Genomic DNA, 20,986 nt, shown 5'->3' with positions numbered 1-20,986 from the left:
CTGCTACTGTAAGTAATTCTTCTTTCCCCCCAGGATTTACATGTGCATGTGTATGCATACAGGCATGCACACTCACTTCCGCAGGAGCTTGTGTGTGGTTACTTTACAAATACTAATTGAAATCTTAACTAGGAGATTATTAGTGTATGGACTGAAACCACAGGAGTTCTATTTGTTTTAGAAAATGATTAAAAAACATTTATTTTGATTCTAAAAGCTACATAGGTCTACTAAAAGAGTGAAGAATAATGATAAAATGCAAAAAATTGCATTAGTTAATCAGATGTATTTAGTTTTCGTCCTCAGAAACTAATGATTTTGAAGATGGAAATATTTCTGTTTTCCAACATCATGTGTGTGTTTGTACGTGTTATGTATAATTAGCAGAAAGAAACCTCTTCAGATATACTAACAGAGATTTTAAAATTAGATTAGAAAATTGTATTTTAACAAGGAAAGCTAGTCTATGTAGTTGAGTTTACGGTATTTCTGTACATGTCTCCTGTAAAAACCTACTTTATTTTACAGAATTTACTCAGTGCACTTCAGATGGATCCCAATGAAACAAAAAAATTACTTGCAGAAAATAATAGAAAAATAACTGTCTTACGAGTTAATGAAAGGTCATTAACAAGGCGGTGTACTACTTTACTTGAGATGGAACAACATCTTAGAAAAGAGAATGAGAAGCTAAAGGATGAAATAACACATATAGAGACTGCAGTTACAAAGAAGATTGGACACTTGCAACGATTCAAGGTATGGTTAGTAGTAGTAAGACATGTTTTGCTTTTGCAGTCTATTTGCCAATAATATGTTGTTATAGTTTTTAGCGGGAGACAGTACTTGTTAGTACAGAGTTTGTTAATGCCTTAACTGAATGCTGGTTAAATGCTGTTACAAATTTTTTCAGAGCATTCTTTACATATAAATAAGTATTGTAACAAGAAGCTTGTTAATTGTCCCCCCGCCCCCAAAGCTATTTTAAAGTTTTTTTTAATGAAAGTATTGTGTGAAACTAGTCTCTCTTTTTGACCTTTCAGGTATGTACAGCCTATATTAACTCATCTTTATGAAATACATTTTTGACTAATACATTATGATCTTGAGGCAGCTATTGATAAAATTACTACAAGAGTTGGAATACTAGAGAAATTTTGTGACTCTTTATTGAAAGCAGTTGATAAATATTAATCTAGTAAAACTATCATACTATCGCTATTGTACTTTAAAACAATGTATTAACTGTTATTCTTTATTCTTTTAGAGTGAGTTTAGTATTTCATTTTAAAGATTTAGCAGACCTCAGTAACCCAGTATATTGATTATTTTCATAGGAAATGGCTAGCTTTAAAATTGCAGCTCTGCAAAAAGTATTGGATGATTGTGTGCCACTGTCTGAGCTAGAACTGGTTAATAAGCAGTATAATGCATTAACTGCTAAATACAGAGATATATTACAAAAAGATAACCTGCTCATCCAGCGGACATCAAATATGGAACATATGGAGGTAAAGTTTGTATTATGCTTGAGCCTTAAGGGAAAAAATGTCATTTTGCATTCATTCTGTGTTATTCTTCATCCTTACTTAAAAGAAAAAATGAAAGTCCCAGTGCTAGAACTGCTAGTATTTGTAATGGTTCTGCAGTGGGAAGGACATACTGGAGCGAGTAGAAATGTAGAGAAAGAGAGCTGGTCTGACAAGCTGAAGCTTAAATTTAGACAAGAATTTGGCTCTCTAGTTTTAACAAGCAGCTATTTTCAGTGTGGACCTGTTGAAAATGTGATGTACAAAATAAAATCTAGCTGCATCATAATTTTATTTTAATGTTGCTCTTGATATTTTAATTTTCTTACCTGTTACTTTGTCAGTTTTTGGAGAAATATCAGATGTCAAGAGATCTTCATTTCAGTAGACATGCATAAAAGGTTTTGTTTATTTGAGTTTTTTTATTTGGCTTATTTGCTTTTTAAGTTAAATTCTGGGTGTGTTTCTCCACCAAATATGTCTACTTCTTTGATTATCAAAAATAGGATGATGGAAAGAATATTTATCGTTAATATTGGAGTTCATAAGGAAAGTAGAGTGAACACTTTCAAAGCTTTACTTTGTCCTGAAGTATTCATTTTTACTCATCCTTGAGTTACAGGAATGAATAACTCAGTTCTGAAAAACAATATCTGTTTGTATGAAATGAACAAGCAAATGACCAAAGAATGTTCATAATGTGTTTGCAATATAAGTACTGCAAATGTAGTACTATTCCCGTGAACTTTTATTTTGGAGTAGAAGGGAGTTTCTCTTCAAGATCTGTGAAGTTGGCTTCAGATATCAGTTATTACCTCCCTGCTTCATTCATACAAGAAATAATTTCTAGAAAAAAACAGTAGTTAAAACAACTGTCATGTTCTTGTCAATTAGGCTGTCTGTGACTAACAAAAGTTAAATGCCTAAGTGCTGGGTAAACATACTGAGTCATTAAATTCACCTGAATTTAATATTCACAGAAGTACTTCTTCATTTCCACCATGAAAGTGTTTAGTACTTATGGAAAGTACTTACGAAGTGTGTTTAGTATGACAAGCTTAGGTTTCTTTATATAATTCTAGACACTCTAGGAATCATGGTCTCTGTGATCATAAATATTCATGTTAATACTAATTGACAGAAACATACATCCAGAGAGCAAAAATGAACATTTTGACTCCTAGAAGTGGACCTATGGTATTCTGTTTCCATGTTTGTAGGTTAAGGGATTATGCATAGGTAAAATCTGTGAACTTTAATTTTTTTATAGATACTAAATATCAAATCTGCTACAGTTAGTTTGTAGTTACATTGCATCTTTCCTGTCATGCAGCGGGAGAATGAATCCTTGAAAACACAGATAAATTCACTGAATAAAGAACTGGAGATAACGAAAGAAAAACTTCACACTATAGAGCAGGCTTGGGAACAAATGGCTAAACTAGGCAAGTATAAAAGTTCTTTTGTAACATTAAAAATAAATTGTATGTCTTGTATGCAAATAATTTTTTCAACATTTTAAAATTAATGTATATGAAGGGAAAAAAATGAAAAAAAAACAAAACAGTATGTTGTATCCATTTTTCCATTTTCTCTCTCTTCGCCTCCTCCCCCATTTTTTTTTTCCTTCTTCTTAGTTCTTCCATCAAAATACACTTGGTTACTTCCCCAGGAAATTGTTCCACCTTGATTTGTTATAGGTTGTTGGGTCAAGGGTTTAAAAGCTGAAACTTGCAAGGCTTCATCTCCTGGTTTTTTGAATAACATGACATATCTGGCTGGATATTCACTTAAAGTATTTCATAGGTTGTCAGAAGAATGTTTTCTTTTTTCCTAGTTTCATGCTTTATAACATCATTATTTTTTCTTGATAACTGAGGAGTTCTTTGTATACAGGTTACACTGCTATTTTTCAAGAATTTGTCTGTGTCTTCCTTTTCCAGATTTTTAATCAATTTGCTGAAGATTTACCAGCTGAATAAGTATGAAGTAAAGACTACATTAAAACAATTATCAATTTCAGTAACTGTGGTTGCAGCGATACCCATCAATAACTAATTATGATTTATGATTTTTTTTCAAAATAGATTTTTTCAAGCTTGTAATAAGGCAAGACTATTTCAATATCCATACCTCCGCTTTAAGAAATAATCTAAATGTTTTGATTAAGTTTATCTGACAAAGAAAAATTCATTTTCTATTTCATGGTATAAATAATATTCATAGTTGGATCAGCTTATATATTATTTAATTTAAATATTTTTGAATATAGGGGATGACAGTGCAACGGACAAGGCCACAAAAGCAATAACCAACAGTGAGATTTTAACCATTTCTAAGAAAATCACAATGTTGGAAATGAAGGAATTAAATGAAAGACAGAGAGCAGAACATTCACAACGAATGTATGAACATTTAAGGAATACTTTAAAGCAAGTAGAAGAACGTAATTTTGAATTGGAAACAAAATTTGCTGAGGTAAATCTGTTGCAATAATATGTTAAGACTGGAGTTTGACACATCTTAGAAGCACATTTTTGAGCTGAGTTTTAACCACTCATATAGCATTATGATAGATAGGTTTATGATGCATAATTTGTGATGCTGCCTGTACTCACTGCAATTTCACATGGACAGGACCTTTATTCAAAATATAACTAACTTTATTTCAAAGATGAGTTATTCTCTATAAAATATATGGTGAGCACCTTGACAAATAGCTAGCTACTTATTCAACAGGCTCCAAATAGTAGTCTTTCCTGCTAACTTTTCCCTAAGTTCTAATGATTCTGAAAGTATTAGAGCTTTGCATCCCTTTTGTGAGTGATACTGTCATAATTCTGTTATGTTACTGTCATTGTCTTTCTGTCGTGTCAAGCATAAATTGTAATACAGGAATAGAAGAGAAATCATGTGTGATCAAATCTGATCCCCTGCTGTTGCAGATGACCCTTATAATTCCTGTTGTAAATATATCAATCTTGTTAGATTTTTTTTTGTGTGTGCCCACTATATCCTGTCTGAAGTTTGTTTCCTACTGTTGAAGTAATTAATTTATGGAATTTTATTCTAATCTCCAGTCTAAATATATTTATAGAGAGTTGTTCAAGTTTGTTCTTGTGCCGCTACTGGCTTACAGCTTAACTATAATTTTTCTTCCCTTGTGTTTGTGTTGATAGGAATGTTGATAGACAGTAGTCATTTCCCATTCCTTGTGTTTTGCTATGCAACAGTCTACCTATTTTAGATTGCTTTGAGCTTTCTATTTCTCTATCAGTTTAGTGGTGTTTTTACACATTTATTTTAGACATGGAGTCTGGAGTCACTGAAAGTGCATAAAGCTTTTCAGAGATGGCATTGTTAAAGCCTTTGATGATGGCATGACTCTTTTTTCCATTAATAAATACCTCAGGAGTTGTACCCTAGATGATGTTTCCTTTTTTCACTTTTACATATATTGTCTTCTGTCCTATGATACACTTAGGTATAGTGGTCTTCATTTCAGTTGATGAATTCCTAACTAATACCAGAATTTATTCTTATTAGGGCCTCTGTGCATCTCTTTTTATTCCTATAACTTCAGGATGTTTGTTTTCTGTTTCATATATGCCTGTTGGCAGTGCCTCCTAATCTAACATTGTTTCTTTTTTTATAGCTGGTAAGACTGTGCTAAGGTAATTAGTGAAAATTTTAAGCCAGTTCAGTTTTAAGAATTGATAACTAGAGGAAGTCTTCTAGGTTTCTCTTTCCAAATTTCCTACTTCAGCATGACTCCTTCTTTTCTTACCCATATAAACCTCTATTTCACTAGTTTGCTAATTTTCTAGAGGGTAGTGCCTCAAATACTTGAGGTCCAGGTGATAAGAGAGACCACCTTTTTTTTTTTTTTTTTTTTTTGGAAGTCAGTTTTTTGAGCGTAATCAGATTAATAAAAAAGAGATGTTTAAGCAGAAAGAAAAGAAAACTTTTTTCTAACAGCTGTACGATATTTGTAATGACTGAAAAATACAAGATACTTTTGGTACTTTTTGCAGGAGTTGGAGGCTGATGTGCACTTAGGGATACCATTTTTGTTTGTTTTTCACTTTTTAAGCTCACCAAAATCAACCTGGAGGCACAGAAAGTAGAACAAGAATTAAGAGATGAACTGTCAAATAGCGTGAGTAAGGCAGTAAGTGATGCAGATAGACGACAAATCATGGAACTAGAAAAAAGTGAGATGGAACTAAAGACTGAAGTATCAAAGTAAGTATTGAGGTAACAAATTCAAAATGCAGTGTGTTTGGAAACATTCAGAAATTTAGGCTGTATAGACATATACTGTTTGTGTATGACTCACTGGTAATTTTCAGTGCTTTTTTTTTTTATTTATATATGCCAAATTTGGAATTGAAAAAAAAAAGCATTTCATTCAGGCACTACAAAGAAAATCATTCACTTTGTTTTGATTTGAACAAAGAATTGCTGTCCTAGATAGGTGTGAGTAGATGTACGCATAGATACTTTTTGTTTTTTAAGAAAATTTAATTAAAGATCGATTTTGTTTCTTTGCTAGAACCTCCAGTAGATTTATGAAAAACTCATAAAAGGAATTAGAAAGCATTTTTTTCCCCAAAGAATCAAGATATATTGAAAATTAGGTTTAAGCTGGCTGACTTATTTTTTTTCTTTTATTAAAAGAGATAGACTTGGTATGCATAAATTCAAATACTGATCTTTTCAGATATGTTGATGTGATTGTTATCATGGGCATTTGTATTTGAGTAAGCAATAAAATATAATCCTGTTACATTTCTAAAGCAGCAAAGCCTATGGGGGCATATTTGCAGTGATTTTGATGTCGAAAATGAGAGATCAGACTTGGCAAAGCAGAGGATGAACAGGGAATGAAATTTGTTGAGTATTTATGTTTTGAATTGGGAGGGAAATAGAGAAGGAGAGAGATGCTTACGTTATGTAAAGACTACCCTGTTGTTTTCCTAGAGTGAGTATCTACTAGCAAACTATGCGTATAATTTATAGGAGATCCTTCTGTAAAAAAACTAAAGAGGCACTGCTCAGTACTTAAGAAGGACAACAAGTAGTAGAGATGAATAGGCTGAAGAGAATGGAGTCTTTGAATGCCTTGATATGAAATAGTATTTTAAACATCTTGTTCTAGCGTCTGTGTAGAAGAGCTGAATAGGTTATTCAGTGGTTTCAAATGGCACAACATTGTTGTTTTTCCTGCAAGGTTAAGGGAACTGTCTGATGTTGCAAAAATGCAAGTCGGAGCTCTGGAGGCACGACAACAATGCAGAGAGAAGGAAGTGGAATCTCTTAGAATGCAAATTTTAGATTATCAGGTATGCTGAAGTCAACCTTAGTTAACACTGCAGTTTTCTGAATTTTTTCCAAAGGAGAAGGGAATTAAGTAATTCTAGAGTAAATTGAGAAACAACAAAAATATTTTAGAAGGATCTTAGCAAGCTGATCCTTGGAATGTTCGTATCATTTTAAGAGTTCCATAAGACTTAAATTAATTTCTCCTCCATTTTTTTGCATTGCTATTCATACAACTATAAAACAGATCCCATTTTTTTTCCATGTTATTCAGGTAATATTTGTTCTCATACAATTAATAGATCATGACCATTTTTTTATATGTAAAAACAGAAAGTCTGATCATTTTTTTTCCCCTCTGAGACATGATTTGTGAATCTTGAAGAGCTGCAACAGACTTACCATGTTGCTTTACTATTTGCTTAAAAAAAAAAAAAAATCTCTTGGGACTGTTTCCATGCTCTAGAATGATTTGAATCCATAAATGCAAAACTTCTATCAGTTTTTAAAATTAACAAATAGGATATACTCTACATACTTTTCTTCCTTGTTTCCTGGCATTTTGAGAAGACACTGTTTTTAAAAATTTTACCTGAGAAGATACTTTTAAAATTTGGCTGTAGAAATGACCATAGAAAAATTTCTGTTTTTAGTGGCTAATTCTTGCTCCTATCTGGGGGATAAAATGCATGCAGTGTATAAAATATAAAAAGATAATAATTCCTTATTTACATATTACATAAACACTGCATTATTATATTAAAAATGAAAAAATATTGTTACTCTATATTTTGTTCTTAGGCACAGTCAGATGAAAAAGCAATTATTGCCAAACTTCATCAGCGTATCATAGCCCTTCAAGTTAGCGAATCCAGTGCTGTAGACAAGTTGGAGACACTTGCATTGAAACTACAGAAAATGGAGATCCATAATCTACGATTAGAGCAGAAACTTGATGACAGAGAACAAACCTTATATTTTGCCCGACTGGAAGGAAGGAATAGAGCCAAACATTTACGTCAGACAATTCAGTCTTTACGGCGACAGTTTAGTGGTGCTCTGCCTTTAGCACAACAAGAAAAATTCTCGAAAACCATGATTCAGCTGCAGAATGACAAACTGAAAATCCTGGAAGAAGTTCAGCATGCCCAGCAAGAGCGTCGAAATGCAGAAAACAGAGCACTGGAGATGGAGTTAAAGCTAAAAAGTTTAGAGGAATTACTAAGTGCATTGAAGGATACAAGAGGAGCTCAAAAGGTTAGCTGTTTTACAGCTTTGAATAGCCATGCTGATTTGATGTGCACTTAAATTAAATTTCAGTCCAGTCTGTGCCCTAAACATACTGTTTTAGAATGTGACAGCTATTGTTTTTTGAAAAAAAGACAATCATTAGTTACTTACCATTTATAATTTATTAATTTTCTGTTATGACCACTTTTTTTAGGAAGTGAAGGTTGAAATTAGACACAGAGTAACATTATGAAGTACTATTCTGCCAACTTAAATTGAAGTTGATACAAATCCATGACTTCTTAAATAAATTCAGAGGCACTTAATTCAGGCAGTAATGTTGTTATTCCCTTGTAATGCCCCTTAATCATATTTTGCTATTATAAATGTTGTCTTTCAGCTGGATAAGAGTCACTGTATGGTATGTAATATGGCTTTATCTTTTATGATTAAAGATGTCAGTATGTAAGCAATTTTTTAGCTAATTTTCAAAAATTTTCTAGAGCATTTTGAAATAAAAATGTCCTATTACAGTTAGTACATATGCACTACTGAACTTTTTTAGTATTTTTTAATTTTATACAGTGCTTTTATGGTTTTGAAGATCTGTTACTGCTTTGGAAAAGACAACCAAACTTCTTGAATGCTTTTTTTGTTCAAGCTGTGGGGGTGCATATGATATAGCTCAGATCATTTAAAAATTATCTGGAACATGAGAAAGGGTTCTCTTTGTCAGAGTAGGGGAGATGTACTACATCTCCAATTATCTGCTGCCCTTTTCAGTCATCCCTCTTGCAGTTAAATATTCTTGCCATGCCTCCTTATTCAACAGAAGTGAAAAAGCTTGGAGGCAGAGCCCCCCCACACACACACACATTGATTGGATAAATGCCCTGCTGCCTCAAAGTCAAAGAGTGTAGCTGCATCTAGACAGCCTGTGGGCTTGATAAATTATAATATTGTGTATAATTTATTATTAGGTAATTGAATGGCATATGAAGATGGAAGAACTCCATCTGCAGGAACTTAAACTGAATCGAGAATTAGTCAAGCAAAAGGAAGAGTTGAAATATTTGAATAATATAATTTCTGAATATGAATGTACAATCAATAATCTGGAAGAAGAAATTGTACAGCAGAATAAGGTATATATTTCTGCATGCTATTAGAAAAACAGAAAATTCTTATTTCATTAAATGATTTAAGAATATTTTTTTTCCTAGTTTGTTAACATAAATGTTTGCACTTTGGTTCCATAACTCTTTTCACGGTAGCACATTTGAGTCATTTTCAAACATTTTATATTTCCATATATATATTTCCTGTTTAAGTCAGTTATAAAATTCTCCTTGCCTTCAATGAATAAGATGTCTTTATCAAGTATTTGTTACAGTTTCATGAAGAAAGGCAAATGTCTTGGGACCAGAGGGAAGTAGAACTGCAGCGCCAATTAGACATATATGATCATCAGCAAAATGAAATACTTAGGACTGCTTTAAAGGTACATGCGTTAAATTAACTAAAAATAGTCTGATGAGCACTTTTTTGGAATTGTTAGATAACATGCATGTGAATCTTTCTGTGCAGTTTGAAGAGGCTACAGGATCAGTTCCAGACCCTAGTTTGCCCCTTCCACAGCAACTTGAGCTGGCTTTGAGAAAAATTCAGGAGCATGTTCGAACAATCCTGGAAACTAGGTCAACCTGCAAATCACTAGAGGAGGTAGCGAAATATAAAAATTTTCTTATAAATGCCAAAGTTTGTATATCTATGGTCTTTAATTTTTTTTGTTTGTATATTGCAAATAACCTTTGGTAAATGTCACTCAAATGTGTTCATTCCATTAGAATTATTTAACTTGGAGAATGTGAGTGATAGTATACAACTAAAATTAACATTTTTTTCCATTAGAAAAAATTAGATTTTTAAAGTATTTTAGGTTACAATCTAAAATCTAAAATTGAGATCACTAAATTGAAAATCTGTTAGAGAAAACAGTTTGTGAACCACAAACTATCTGAAGACACGAGCTTCATAACTTTGATAGCACAAAGTTATAGCACATAGGTGCTTTGTGCCAAGCAATAATACATAATGACATGCTAATTATATCACAGGACTTTTGATCTTACAATAATCTCATAAAAAAACTGGGCACAAAACATTTTGTGATTATAAGTCAATTTAGACAAATCTTTCTGATACCTTTTGTTGCAGAAATTAAAAGAAAAGGAAACTGCTCTGTGGAAAGCTGAACAAAATATTCTATCAAGAGACAAGGTTATAAATGAACTAAGACTTCGATTACCTGCAACATCAGAAAGAGAAAAAATAATAGCTGAATTAAGTAGAAAAGATGATGATCCGGAGTACCATCATGCCGTAAAAATTGCTCATCAAACCATTGCAAATATGCAAGCAAGATTAAATCAGAAGGAGGAAGTGTTAAAGAAGTATCAACGTTTACTTGCTAAAGCAAGAGAGGTAGCTAAACTTTTTGTGTGTATTTTCTCCTATTTTTAAGTTGTTGATTCTTTGTTCATCTCATTGTTAGTGAAATTTTAGTAGTTTTCTGACTTCAGAGGAAGTGGAGCAGGTATGATTATTCATTTTTCATGTAGGAAGTTCGTGAAGAGTTTTTGTAACTTCTTATATACTCTCAGTCAAGCGTTTCATGTATCTGATCTTTCTAGGAATTAAATTAGTATGACAGGAGGAAAAAGAGAAGTGGACTCCTATATTTATATGGGGTTTTCATGTACTTATAACAATAAGCTGTGGATTACATCTTGCAGTATATTTGGGAGGCATATGAAAGATGTGTTTATAGAAAATGTTCTTAAAAGCAGACCTTGTGTTTAACAGGTACTTCAAGACTGGGGGTCTCTATACTAGTGTGTTTGTATGAGGACTGCATTTTTGAAGCAGATTTCCTATCATTTTCATTTATTGTGCTTTTTTTTTAACATGTATAGCTATTTCATCTGAGAGAAATTAAATTTTATTGCTTTGATGCTAAACCAGAAAATGCAGTCTAAGAATGAATTTACTATGCACCACATGCTAGCAAACATGCAATTTATGGGACCAGACCAAAACTAGTTCAAAGTAAACAGCCCTGAAAAGTGCATAGTATAGATGTCGATCTTCAGCACCTGCTGTTTTGGTTTACAGCTCATGTTCTGTTGTACCCTTCTACTTGCTAAAGCAAACATAGTGTAAAACTGCAAAGGTGAATTTTTTTTCTCAATAGGTGTTAAAAGGGGGAAAAAGTATAGTCAGTGGGTATAGCAAAAATGAGAAGAATTTAAAAAATGGTAGAAATAGAGGAAAATTTGGGGGACAATAAAAGATCAGAGTATCAATTCAGTGAGTGAGGAATCAGTGTACAAGATGCTGCAATTTCATTAATTTCTAGAATTATGTGCCAGTGTAAGTATAATAGTGTTACATCTTTGCTTCCCTTACTTACAGGAACAAGAGGAAGTAGCCAAGAAGCATGAAGAAGACCTGAGAGTTCTACACCAGAAGTTAGATTTGCATACTGACAATTCCCTTAATAAATTCAAACAAACTGCTTTGGTGAGTTATGGTTATTTGTGGGATGAATGAGGTTGTTCCCAAATTTTGAAAATTATTGTTCAAGAGAACAATTTTGCAGTCAAAAGTAAGTAAGAAATGATGACCAGAAAAATAAATTGGTAGTCAATACAGAATTATTGTATTCTTGAATTGAAAGCATTTGAGAGATGGGTTTGAGAACAAATGTAAATAACAAAGTTAGTGCCACAGCGTATAAGAGCGTATTTTGTATTATCCTAATTTATGGGGAGTTTTAGGAGAGAGGTAGATGTCTTTTTATATTTTTTTTCTTGTCATTCAAAGTCTATGGCTAAAGGAAGTGACCCGACCTAATTCAGTTCATCTTTTGACACTTTATGATAAGTTGACATCTGTAAAGAGCTCTTTTGAAAGCTATGTGATTGAGGTTTCTGCGTGGACTATGACTTGTGTCACAATAGATAAGAATTATCATATTCGGTTATGTTCAAGATTGAGTTTGAAAAGCATCACTAATTTCTATTTGATTTAAACCTTAAAATATTTGTCATGTGTATTTGTTCTGTTTTACAGGAGTTAATGAAAAAGCCTTCTTTATCACTTCCTAGTGACAAACATTTCCTCCGTTTGGCTGAAATGGAGCAAACTGTAGCAGAACAGGACAATTCTCTTGCTTCACTTGTTAGCAAATTAAAGAAAACATCATCTGCCTTGGAAAAACAAAAACAAATTACTTCAATGAAAATCAAAGAGTTTGAGAGTATCAGGGCCCAGTAAGTTTTTAGACTATTAATGTAATGAAGTCACAAATGGATTGGATCAAATTAGCTACGTATTGCTGTTACTGAAGGGGTCTATTGAACTGAGCATGTTTTTGCTGAATTTAAGGCTTGGCTGAAAAAACTAACTCAGAAGAGTTACCATCATTGGTAACTGTAAACTGTTTTACTTTAAAATCCTTCATCAAGGCTAATATTGAAAAAACTGTGGCTTGCAAAATGCCTTTCAGTTGTTAACTTTGTGCCTTTCAGCAAAAAAGAAAGTATTCCATGAGTCTTGGTATGACCAATGTCTTTAAGTTAAGTCTTTAAGCTAGCATTTTAAATTCATGAGAATTTATCCCTTCTTTAAAAGGAGGAAAGTAGAATGTTTCTTTACCTGCGAACGCCAAGAGTTAGAATAACTTTATTATTAATTCGAAAAGAGGAAAATATGAATAGTACTCTAACATTTGTTGATCTTGAATAATTTTCTTATTAAATGGAGGTATTCTTGGTGGAGGGAGTCTTTGCTATGTCCAAATTCGTGTTATTCACATTAACAATAATAAAAACATAAGGTTGTTTCCTTGGTTATTTCAAGTTTGCTAACTTAATTATTGCAATGCATCCTATTTATGCTTATTTTACATTAGACTTCAGGAAAAGCATGCAGTTGATGTGGAACATCTGAAGGATGAAGCAAATGAATTGAGGAACATGTTATCTCAGATGGAGAAGGAATTAGTGAATGTAAAAGCTGAATTAGAGGCCCAAAAAGAAGCAAATAATAGAGCACCCACAGCAACACTGAAAAACCTGGTGGAACGCCTGAAGAGCCAGTTAGCCTTAAAAGAGAAGCAGCAAAAAGTTAGTCAACAAAAATCACACTTATGCCACAAATTAAACTAAGTGTTTAATATGGCTCAAAGCTTAAGATTTCTCTGTAGAGCACAACAGTAGGTAGAATATAGTTGAATAATTTAACATATTAAAATTGAATTGCCTTTTTCTATTTTGTATTGTTCATAGTAACTTATAAAATTTGATGGGTTTTTCTTTAGGCTTTGAGTAAAGCACTTTTGGAACTCCGAGCAGAAATGACTGCTAATGCTGAACAGCAGATTATTTCTGCAGCATCACAAAAAGAGGCATACTTGAATGTCCAGGAGATCGTTGATAGACAAACAAAGGGGCTCACCGTGAGTACTAAGTAGTATCTTTGCCTTGGGTTTTTGTATTGCTGGTGTCCTGATTTTTTTTTTTTTTCTTCTAGACACAGATAGAGGAATTAAATAATCAGATTACAAAATTTAAAGATATCCTTAAAATAAGTAAAAACAGAGAGAGTTCTTTGTTAAATGAAGTGGATGAGTTGAAGCAAGAACTACAGAGGAAACAAAAGGCATTTACTAAAATGCTGGGAGAAAAAAATGAAATGGAAAAAGAAACTGAAGAGCTGAAAAAAAGGATTAGGAGGCTGACCAGTAGTATTCAGGTAGATGTGTTTGGGGGGCAGTCTGTTTTGTTTTATTTTTTTAATCTTATTCAAAGTTGGTCAATTTTCTGCATATATGTGCTGTTTTGAAGGAGAAAGGGTAAGTACATTCAGCAGGCATCGAGTCTGATATTTGGTTTGAAAACTTACATTGTTCATCAGCCTGATTTCTGCAGGTTGTGTATGAGGTATTAGCTTTTGCTGTTAGAAGCACATTTCAAATATAAGGAAGAAGCTGAAAATCACTGGCACCTTGAAATAAGTATGAAAGAGTCTGAGGAGCTGAATTATCACTTTTAAAGCTTCCTTGAAAAATGGCTAGCTCAAATTTTGTGGTCTTCCTGGATGTCCTTATTTACCCTTTTAGAATAAAAGTAAAGGATTTACAATAGAATTATCTAAACTTTCTTCTTGAATTCAGCTACTTGCTGATTATTTGTGTTTACTTTAGAATGTAAGGTTATATTTCAAAACTTTAATTCTAACTGGTAGAATTAATTTTTAAAAGTCCATTTAGGACTGACTATCTTTAGATAGTCCATCTTTACATTACTGATGTCTTTATTTTTTGAGGAGAGGAAATGCTTAAGTAGTGGTCATTAAACTTCTAAGATTGTGAAAGTTAATTGTACTTTTTCAGAACAAAACTGATGAGCAAAATCTGATAGATGAACTTCAGAAAAAAGTTAAAAAGTTGGAAAATGAACTTGAGAAGAAGTGTGAAGAAACAGAAAAAAAAAGTGTAAGAGAAGAGAAGGTATGAGCTAAATCTTTAAAGACATTAGCCTGAGTCTGAGTAGTTCAACTTTCCCTACTTCAAAAACACAACAAAACTGCCAAAACTCCCCACAAAACTTCCACCTTATTCAAACAGTTTGACAACTGTCGCTTATTCATGTATCCTGTACTCTGTTACCCTTGCTTAGCACTTAGTACTGGTATATTATAGTTTCCTTTCCTCTTTGATCTAATGGGGGGGTGGGGGGGAAATCTATTAGAAATTTTGAAGAAAATTCACTAGAAATCCATTAGAAATTTTAATGAAAATTTAAAGAGCCGTTAGAAATTTTAGGAAACTGATAAAATTTTAGAGGTATTATTACATAAGTGCTTATTACATAAGTGCTGTCAAATGTGCATCTGAGAAATAAATGCAATGATAAAAGTGAATACTTCGCAGTAAATGTGTGAATTCTAAAAATTATGATGTCTGTATAAGTAATTATTCCTCACAGTAGTGATTCCACTTATAAGAGAGTCTCAGTCATCGGAGATGTGTTTGTTTACCCATTTACTTTGTTACTTTGCTATTTCAGTAACCAGTTTAGTGGCTTGTCATGGTAATCATAAAGTATACTGGAATTTTATAGCATGTTTATATAATAACATTCAACACTATTTATGATATTAAATATAACTTATACTTCCTCTTAGTTTGAGACTTTTATATATGTAATGGTCTATCTTAAGATACCCTTTTCAAACCTGGGATGCTTTTCCCTTCCCCCCACCCCCAAAAACTTGTTTTCTTTCTGTTTCTTACTAGCTGTAACTGCAGAGGACACAGAAAGGAAAGCAGAGATTATTGAGGGAAGGGAGAAGTATATATATACACACATACATACATATATAGACATGCGTGCACACACACACACACATATATAAAAAAAATCACAGCCAGTGTATGTGTGTGTGTATAATATATATATGTACACACACACACACACATTTTGCTCACAGGAACGTTGGCTGTGATATTTCAGTAGCTGTTTATGATCATACAGATACAATTTTTAATTGGATATTGTATTTTATAATTACTGAACTGTAAATAGAGTTTCCATTTCTTATAGAAAAATATAACTAAAATTGCCAATTGTACAACTGTGGAGCAGGGACATACAAATTCCTGGTAAGCTGTGGGAGAAAAGATGGATCTGCTGTAAATTAGCATAGAAGACACTTTTTTGTTTAATCTGTCTTCTTTACGTACCTGTAATTCAAAGTAAAAGGTTATACTGAATGAATATCTCTGATTTCATAAATGTGTAATTCCTGTTTTGTAAAATGAATATTAAAAACTAATTAATAATTTCTTGCTAGCATTAAGCTATATCACCTTTATACCCTAAATATGCTGTAGCAACTGGTGTATCCAGCTGGGTGAACTAGGTAATTTATTGACCTAGTTATCTAGTTACATTACCTAGTTACGGTTTAGTGTTTAAAATTTAGAAATGAGGAATTTATCATTCATGATTCTCTAATGTGTTTATTTCTTTTGCTCTATGAAAATAAAATTAAAAAAAAAACTTACTTTGTTCATATATTTCACAGACCTCCAAAGAGGAAATAATTAGATGGGAAGAAGGTAAAAAATGGCAAATCCGAATGGAAGGGATGAGGAACAAACTAAAAGAAAAGGAAAAAGAAACAGATGCTTTAATCAAACAGTTCAATACAGTGAAGGAACTTTATACCAAGTAAGTTGATTTTAATAGTTCTTGCTACAAAATGATGGCATAAAGAAAATCCAAATAAGATGGTGTTCTAGTTAGATTCCCGGGGGCCAAACATCTGGTTTGGCCAGCCAACACACACTCACGCACACACACACGCACAAACACTCTTCAGTAGCAAGCAGTTTATTAGTAGATACTTAAAAACAGACCGACCCGATGGTAATCTTGAGAAGGACCACCTCAATGCTTGTCCCGATTGTCTGCATGGTGAGAGGGAGAGTCGGTAGGCACAATGTTTTCGGGCATCCCCGAGGAGGCAACATGGTCCTCTGTTGTGTAGCAGCCTCACCCTCCTTCGGAAAACATTTATGATTACTTGCGGTAGGCGGGAGTCCCGGCACCTGGGGCCAGCAAGCGCAGGGAGTCTAGCCCAACTCCGCCCTGGTTGCATAACCAGGCTATGATACTGCGCACGCGTGCAGACTTATTTCGGGGGCCACATTTGACTTTGGGGGTCGCTATTTCACTACTCTTCAGCTTCTGACCTTCATGTTGACTGCTTCTCATGGTGATTCTGTGGCTGGAAGCCACAGAATCTATATGTGACCAACCGCTGTTCTTTCTCACAGATTTCCACGACCTTGTTAGTTACTTGTTTGTATCCCGCTTAACACAGCGGTATTGTTCTAGGCACTAAAAAGTTACAGTACTAGACTATTCTCACCAAATAGCAGGTGGTACGGATACAAAAGTTGCAACACAGACCATTCCCATCAAGTATCACGTAGTACGGATACAGATGGCCATATTTTAATTTTAAGTTTATTACATTTATAAAATTGATGCCTAGAATTTGACATTCCTATTAAAATTTAAAGGATGAGTTTATTTTTAAGCAGATGGCTACTCCACTAGTAACTTGTCTTATGTAGAAGTTGACAGCCTTGTATAGAAGAAACGGGTTTTGAATAAAACTAATTTCAGTTCTTTATTATGTTTATTGTATGTAGCATTCTGTTATTCCCATTCCAGGAGTAATAGCTTGATGAAGACAGGCTTTTTTTTTCCTCACCACTGTGAGATACTGTATTATTTGATCAGATTACTGTGACTGGATACTGTGCTACCGTTAGTTGTTTTGCTACTGCAGTACTGACACTTGCAGCTTTCTGAGATAGAAATCTTCAATTAAAAAAAATAAAATAAAAACCCTCCAGGGTTAAGTTAACTTTATTTCAATACAGTAATGGCAGGTTTTCTCTGATGCAAGATCCAAAAATGTTGGTAGTGGTGGTTATTGATGTTGTTGGATTGCAGTTTGAAACCGTTTCAAACAGCTTTTATTATTAGCAAACCTCTCATGAATTTCACATAAAATGTAAGCAAAACTAACAACTGATTTATGACGTGCATGATATTTACCTGATGTTCATTTTTTTTTCAGTGTTCTTTATTTCTTTTTTTATTTTATTTTATTTTATTTTTAGATGTGGCTGTCAGGTAACCTTATTTCAAGAAAAAAGGCAGGGGGCAGAATTTAGTGAGCAAATAAATTGCAAGCACGGATTCTTTAAGATAGAAAATGTTTTCTTTTAAAGAAAGCAAATTAGTAAGTAAAATTTTAAATGCAAATTTATTGGATGTTGCAGGGCTGAAAAGGAGAAAATTACTCTACAGAAGAAACTGAGAACTACTGGTGTTACTGTTGATCGTGTTGTTGGAGTAAGAGCCTCAGAGACAGAAAAAGAACTGGAAGAACTAAGAAAACAGAATCTAGATTTAGAAAACAAAATTGCTCATATGAGGTAAGAGGTGTTTCAAGAGAATCTATAAAAACTGAAAAACCTAGATGAGATTGTCTGTTTTCTGTATCAGTTGATCTAATTATCTCCTCCTACTGACTAAGTTTCAAAAGCCTGAGTCTGTAAGCAGCAAGCTTCAAGCTGCTTGGGAAAAATTGTGTGTTAGAGAATATGCAATATTAATTAGTCTATTATTTCAAAGGTTAAATAATCTGAAAAATATCTGGCTCCTTTTGTGTAAAATTATAAATAAAATTTTGAGTTAGTTACTAGAATTCAGAAGTTGCAGTTAGTGAATGTATTCTTAATCAGTGGGAGTGTGTTATGTACCTCAGTAACAGAAACTTTGCACATCTCAAGACAGGAAATTCCTTTTGCCAAAGTAAATACTCTGATTTCACAGGAGTTAGTTGAAATAGTGTATATAGTAAGATTGATTTAGCATAACTAACCAAGTAATAGTACAATATCTAGTTTAGCAATCCAGAAGTCTGTATTTGTTTTACTTTAATGGATACTTCTGTGCATTAACAGTCACTTGTTTGATTTTGCTTGATTCATTTTTGAATTTAGAACACAACAAGCTATACCACGAGATTCTGTTATAGAAGAATTACATTTAAAAAATCAGTACCTTCAGGAAAAGCTTCATGCGTTGCAGAGACAAAGCTCAAGAGAAACATATTCTAGACCGTCGGTAAGTTAAAAATGTAGCGATATTACCTGAAAGAATAATGTCTACTTAACTAAACTATTATACATTTATTATTTATCATATGGTTGATTTTGTTTCCAGCAGTAGTAGTCTAGAACAGGATGTGAAATACTTAAATTTTAATGTAAAAAAAATCCCAGTTCCTGTGTTCTACAGGTAGAAGCTGAAGTACTCAACATCATAAGCATATTTGGAGAAATAATGTACATGTATTTTCAAATATGTGAGTCTGCAACTGAGAAACTACTTGCAGCGTCTGTATTAATTTTGAATTTGGAATACAGAGTTGGGGAAAAATACTGAGCTTGATTTCTGTTGCATTAGATTTTTTTTTTTAATTATTCTCTTGTTTTTTTACAAGTTTCATTATATTGACAATATTGAATTATCAGGTTATTTTAAACCTTCAAGAAGTAGACTTAACAGTATGTTCTAGGTTTCTTTTTATCTCTTGTTTCGTTTTACTGTATTCTACTTTTCTTTCATGCTTGTTCTATCTTCAACTTCAATCAGAGTACACCATGTGAACAAACTGAACTGACTAAGTCTGTTCCTATGAATATCAGTGCACGCAAGTATTTGAATTACCTTCAAAAGAAACCTATTTCAAGTAGGGATAAAATCAAACATCAGACTAACCTTAGTATTATCGATGGCAATGAAATAGATGAGGATGCAGACATTGCTAATAAAGGCCATGAGGCTACTGCAAGTGCAGGCACTGAAGTGTTTCCTGAACAGCAATCTGAAGACTGTGAAAAATGCAAGGACCTAGGTATTTCTGGGGAAGGATCAGAAAGCAAAGCTAAAGCTGAAGCTGATGAACAAAATTGCAGTGATAAAGAAGAAAATATAAATCAACCTGAAAAGGGAAAAATTAATGAGGAATGTGAAGGAGAAGACAGGAAGCAAGAAATATGCAAGCAATTAAATGTTGATGAAAAGAAAAGTAGAAAAGAGTCTTACACTGAAAGAATGAGCTGCAATGAGTCTGATTCAGGGGAATCTTCTAATCAAGCTAATGACTATGAGGGAGAAAATACAAAGGTGAATAATGAAGTGCATAAACACACTGCTGAGTGTAAACATGAAATTTAACCAACTGGTACGCAGGGAGTTGAACCAACCTGAGAACTTTGTGAAAAATCCCAGGTTTGATATTGTAGTAGTTCTCTAGTATTTTTCAGTATAAATGATGTAGAATTAAAATAGTTTGATTTTAATAATGTGGTTGCTTCCCAAAGTGTGGTCTGCAGGGATATTGATATAATCACTAAGTGGTCCACAAAACAAATCTTACAGTTCCATGATATACGTGCACGTCAGCTTAAAAGTAAGCTATTGTGAGTTCTCAATTTTTTTCTCCAGAAATTTGAAAAATAATCATAATGATACATGCAGCTAATTGATGCCCTTTACTCTTTAAGGGTCTGGTGATGCGGTATCGTTTAAACTTACTATACAAAATACGCTTTACTGAAGCACATATTTTATTCCTGTGGTTATTAGCTGTGAATTACATGGTTAATTATATAAATGAAAACTGTTAATTATCATCTTTGAAAAGGTCTGCCCTTTACTGGTAAGGGGCAACAACTGAACTTATTATTGGAATTGGTAATATACGGCATGCAGAACACCCTTTATGTAATACAAATTACTAGCTTCCTTGGGTTAAAAACTTAAAAATGTAAGGGCTAACTCTGTCTAAGAACTAAACTTATACACTGCTTTTCATTTGCTCTGTGATTAATCTTTGAATTTATGAATTTTTTATTCTGAATAAACATATTCAGAATGTGTACTTAAAATGCAGTTAAGATGCTGTTCCCAGGTACTGTGTCACAGCTAACTACACTCTGTACCTTTTTTTGTCCTTTAGACTTTGAGATTTATTTATAGGTAATTTGAGTTAACTTGAGAGTTAATTCTGGTTTAACAAATTTTTCCTGGATTTGAAATTTCCTTTAAAGATACAGCAAGTTTAATTTAAGAAGTAGGTTAAAGTTGGAACAGATTAGATCAAAACTGATGATACAACTTTGGTCCTGTTCTGTGAACGTTTTGATATTTTTTTTTCTGTGTAAAACAGAAAATTACTAATTCTCT

General features: G+C 33.0%; 1 protein-coding gene across 5 annotated transcripts in view; it reads left to right on the top strand.

Moving 5' to 3' along the window:
• Window positions 1-20,986, top strand: part of CEP290 (centrosomal protein 290) — a 53,201-nt gene that overhangs the window by 21,869 nt on the left and 10,346 nt on the right. For 3 of the 5 annotated variants that reach the window (XM_062584913.1, XM_062584949.1, XM_062584940.1), the window contains exons 23-43: window positions 529-759; window positions 1,338-1,511; window positions 2,863-2,974; window positions 3,802-4,007; window positions 5,623-5,774; window positions 6,763-6,874; window positions 7,653-8,108; window positions 9,062-9,226; window positions 9,475-9,582; window positions 9,669-9,803; window positions 10,299-10,565; window positions 11,556-11,663; window positions 12,216-12,415; window positions 13,057-13,270; window positions 13,465-13,602; window positions 13,677-13,898; window positions 14,539-14,655; window positions 16,236-16,381; window positions 18,010-18,165; window positions 18,736-18,859; window positions 19,391-19,924. In XM_062584913.1, coding sequence (XP_062440897.1) covers window positions 529-759; window positions 1,338-1,511; window positions 2,863-2,974; window positions 3,802-4,007; window positions 5,623-5,774; window positions 6,763-6,874; window positions 7,653-8,108; window positions 9,062-9,226; window positions 9,475-9,582; window positions 9,669-9,803; window positions 10,299-10,565; window positions 11,556-11,663; window positions 12,216-12,415; window positions 13,057-13,270; window positions 13,465-13,602; window positions 13,677-13,898; window positions 14,539-14,655; window positions 16,236-16,381; window positions 18,010-18,165; window positions 18,736-18,859; window positions 19,391-19,924 — 4,077 coding nt within the window. The remainder of the gene's footprint in view (window positions 1-528; window positions 760-1,337; window positions 1,512-2,862; window positions 2,975-3,801; window positions 4,008-5,622; window positions 5,775-6,762; window positions 6,875-7,652; window positions 8,109-9,061; window positions 9,227-9,474; window positions 9,583-9,668; window positions 9,804-10,298; window positions 10,566-11,555; window positions 11,664-12,215; window positions 12,416-13,056; window positions 13,271-13,464; window positions 13,603-13,676; window positions 13,899-14,538; window positions 14,656-16,235; window positions 16,382-18,009; window positions 18,166-18,735; window positions 18,860-19,390; window positions 19,925-20,986) is intronic. The other 2 variants (XM_062584930.1, XM_062584920.1) reach the window with 1 other exon arrangement.

This window comes from Rhea pennata, chromosome 1, assembly GCF_028389875.1.
Source record: "Rhea pennata isolate bPtePen1 chromosome 1, bPtePen1.pri, whole genome shotgun sequence".
Taxonomy (NCBI): Eukaryota; Metazoa; Chordata; class Aves; order Rheiformes; family Rheidae; genus Rhea; species Rhea pennata.
Note: the sequence above shows the minus strand (reverse complement) of the source record. Positions and strands in the feature narration are given on the sequence as shown.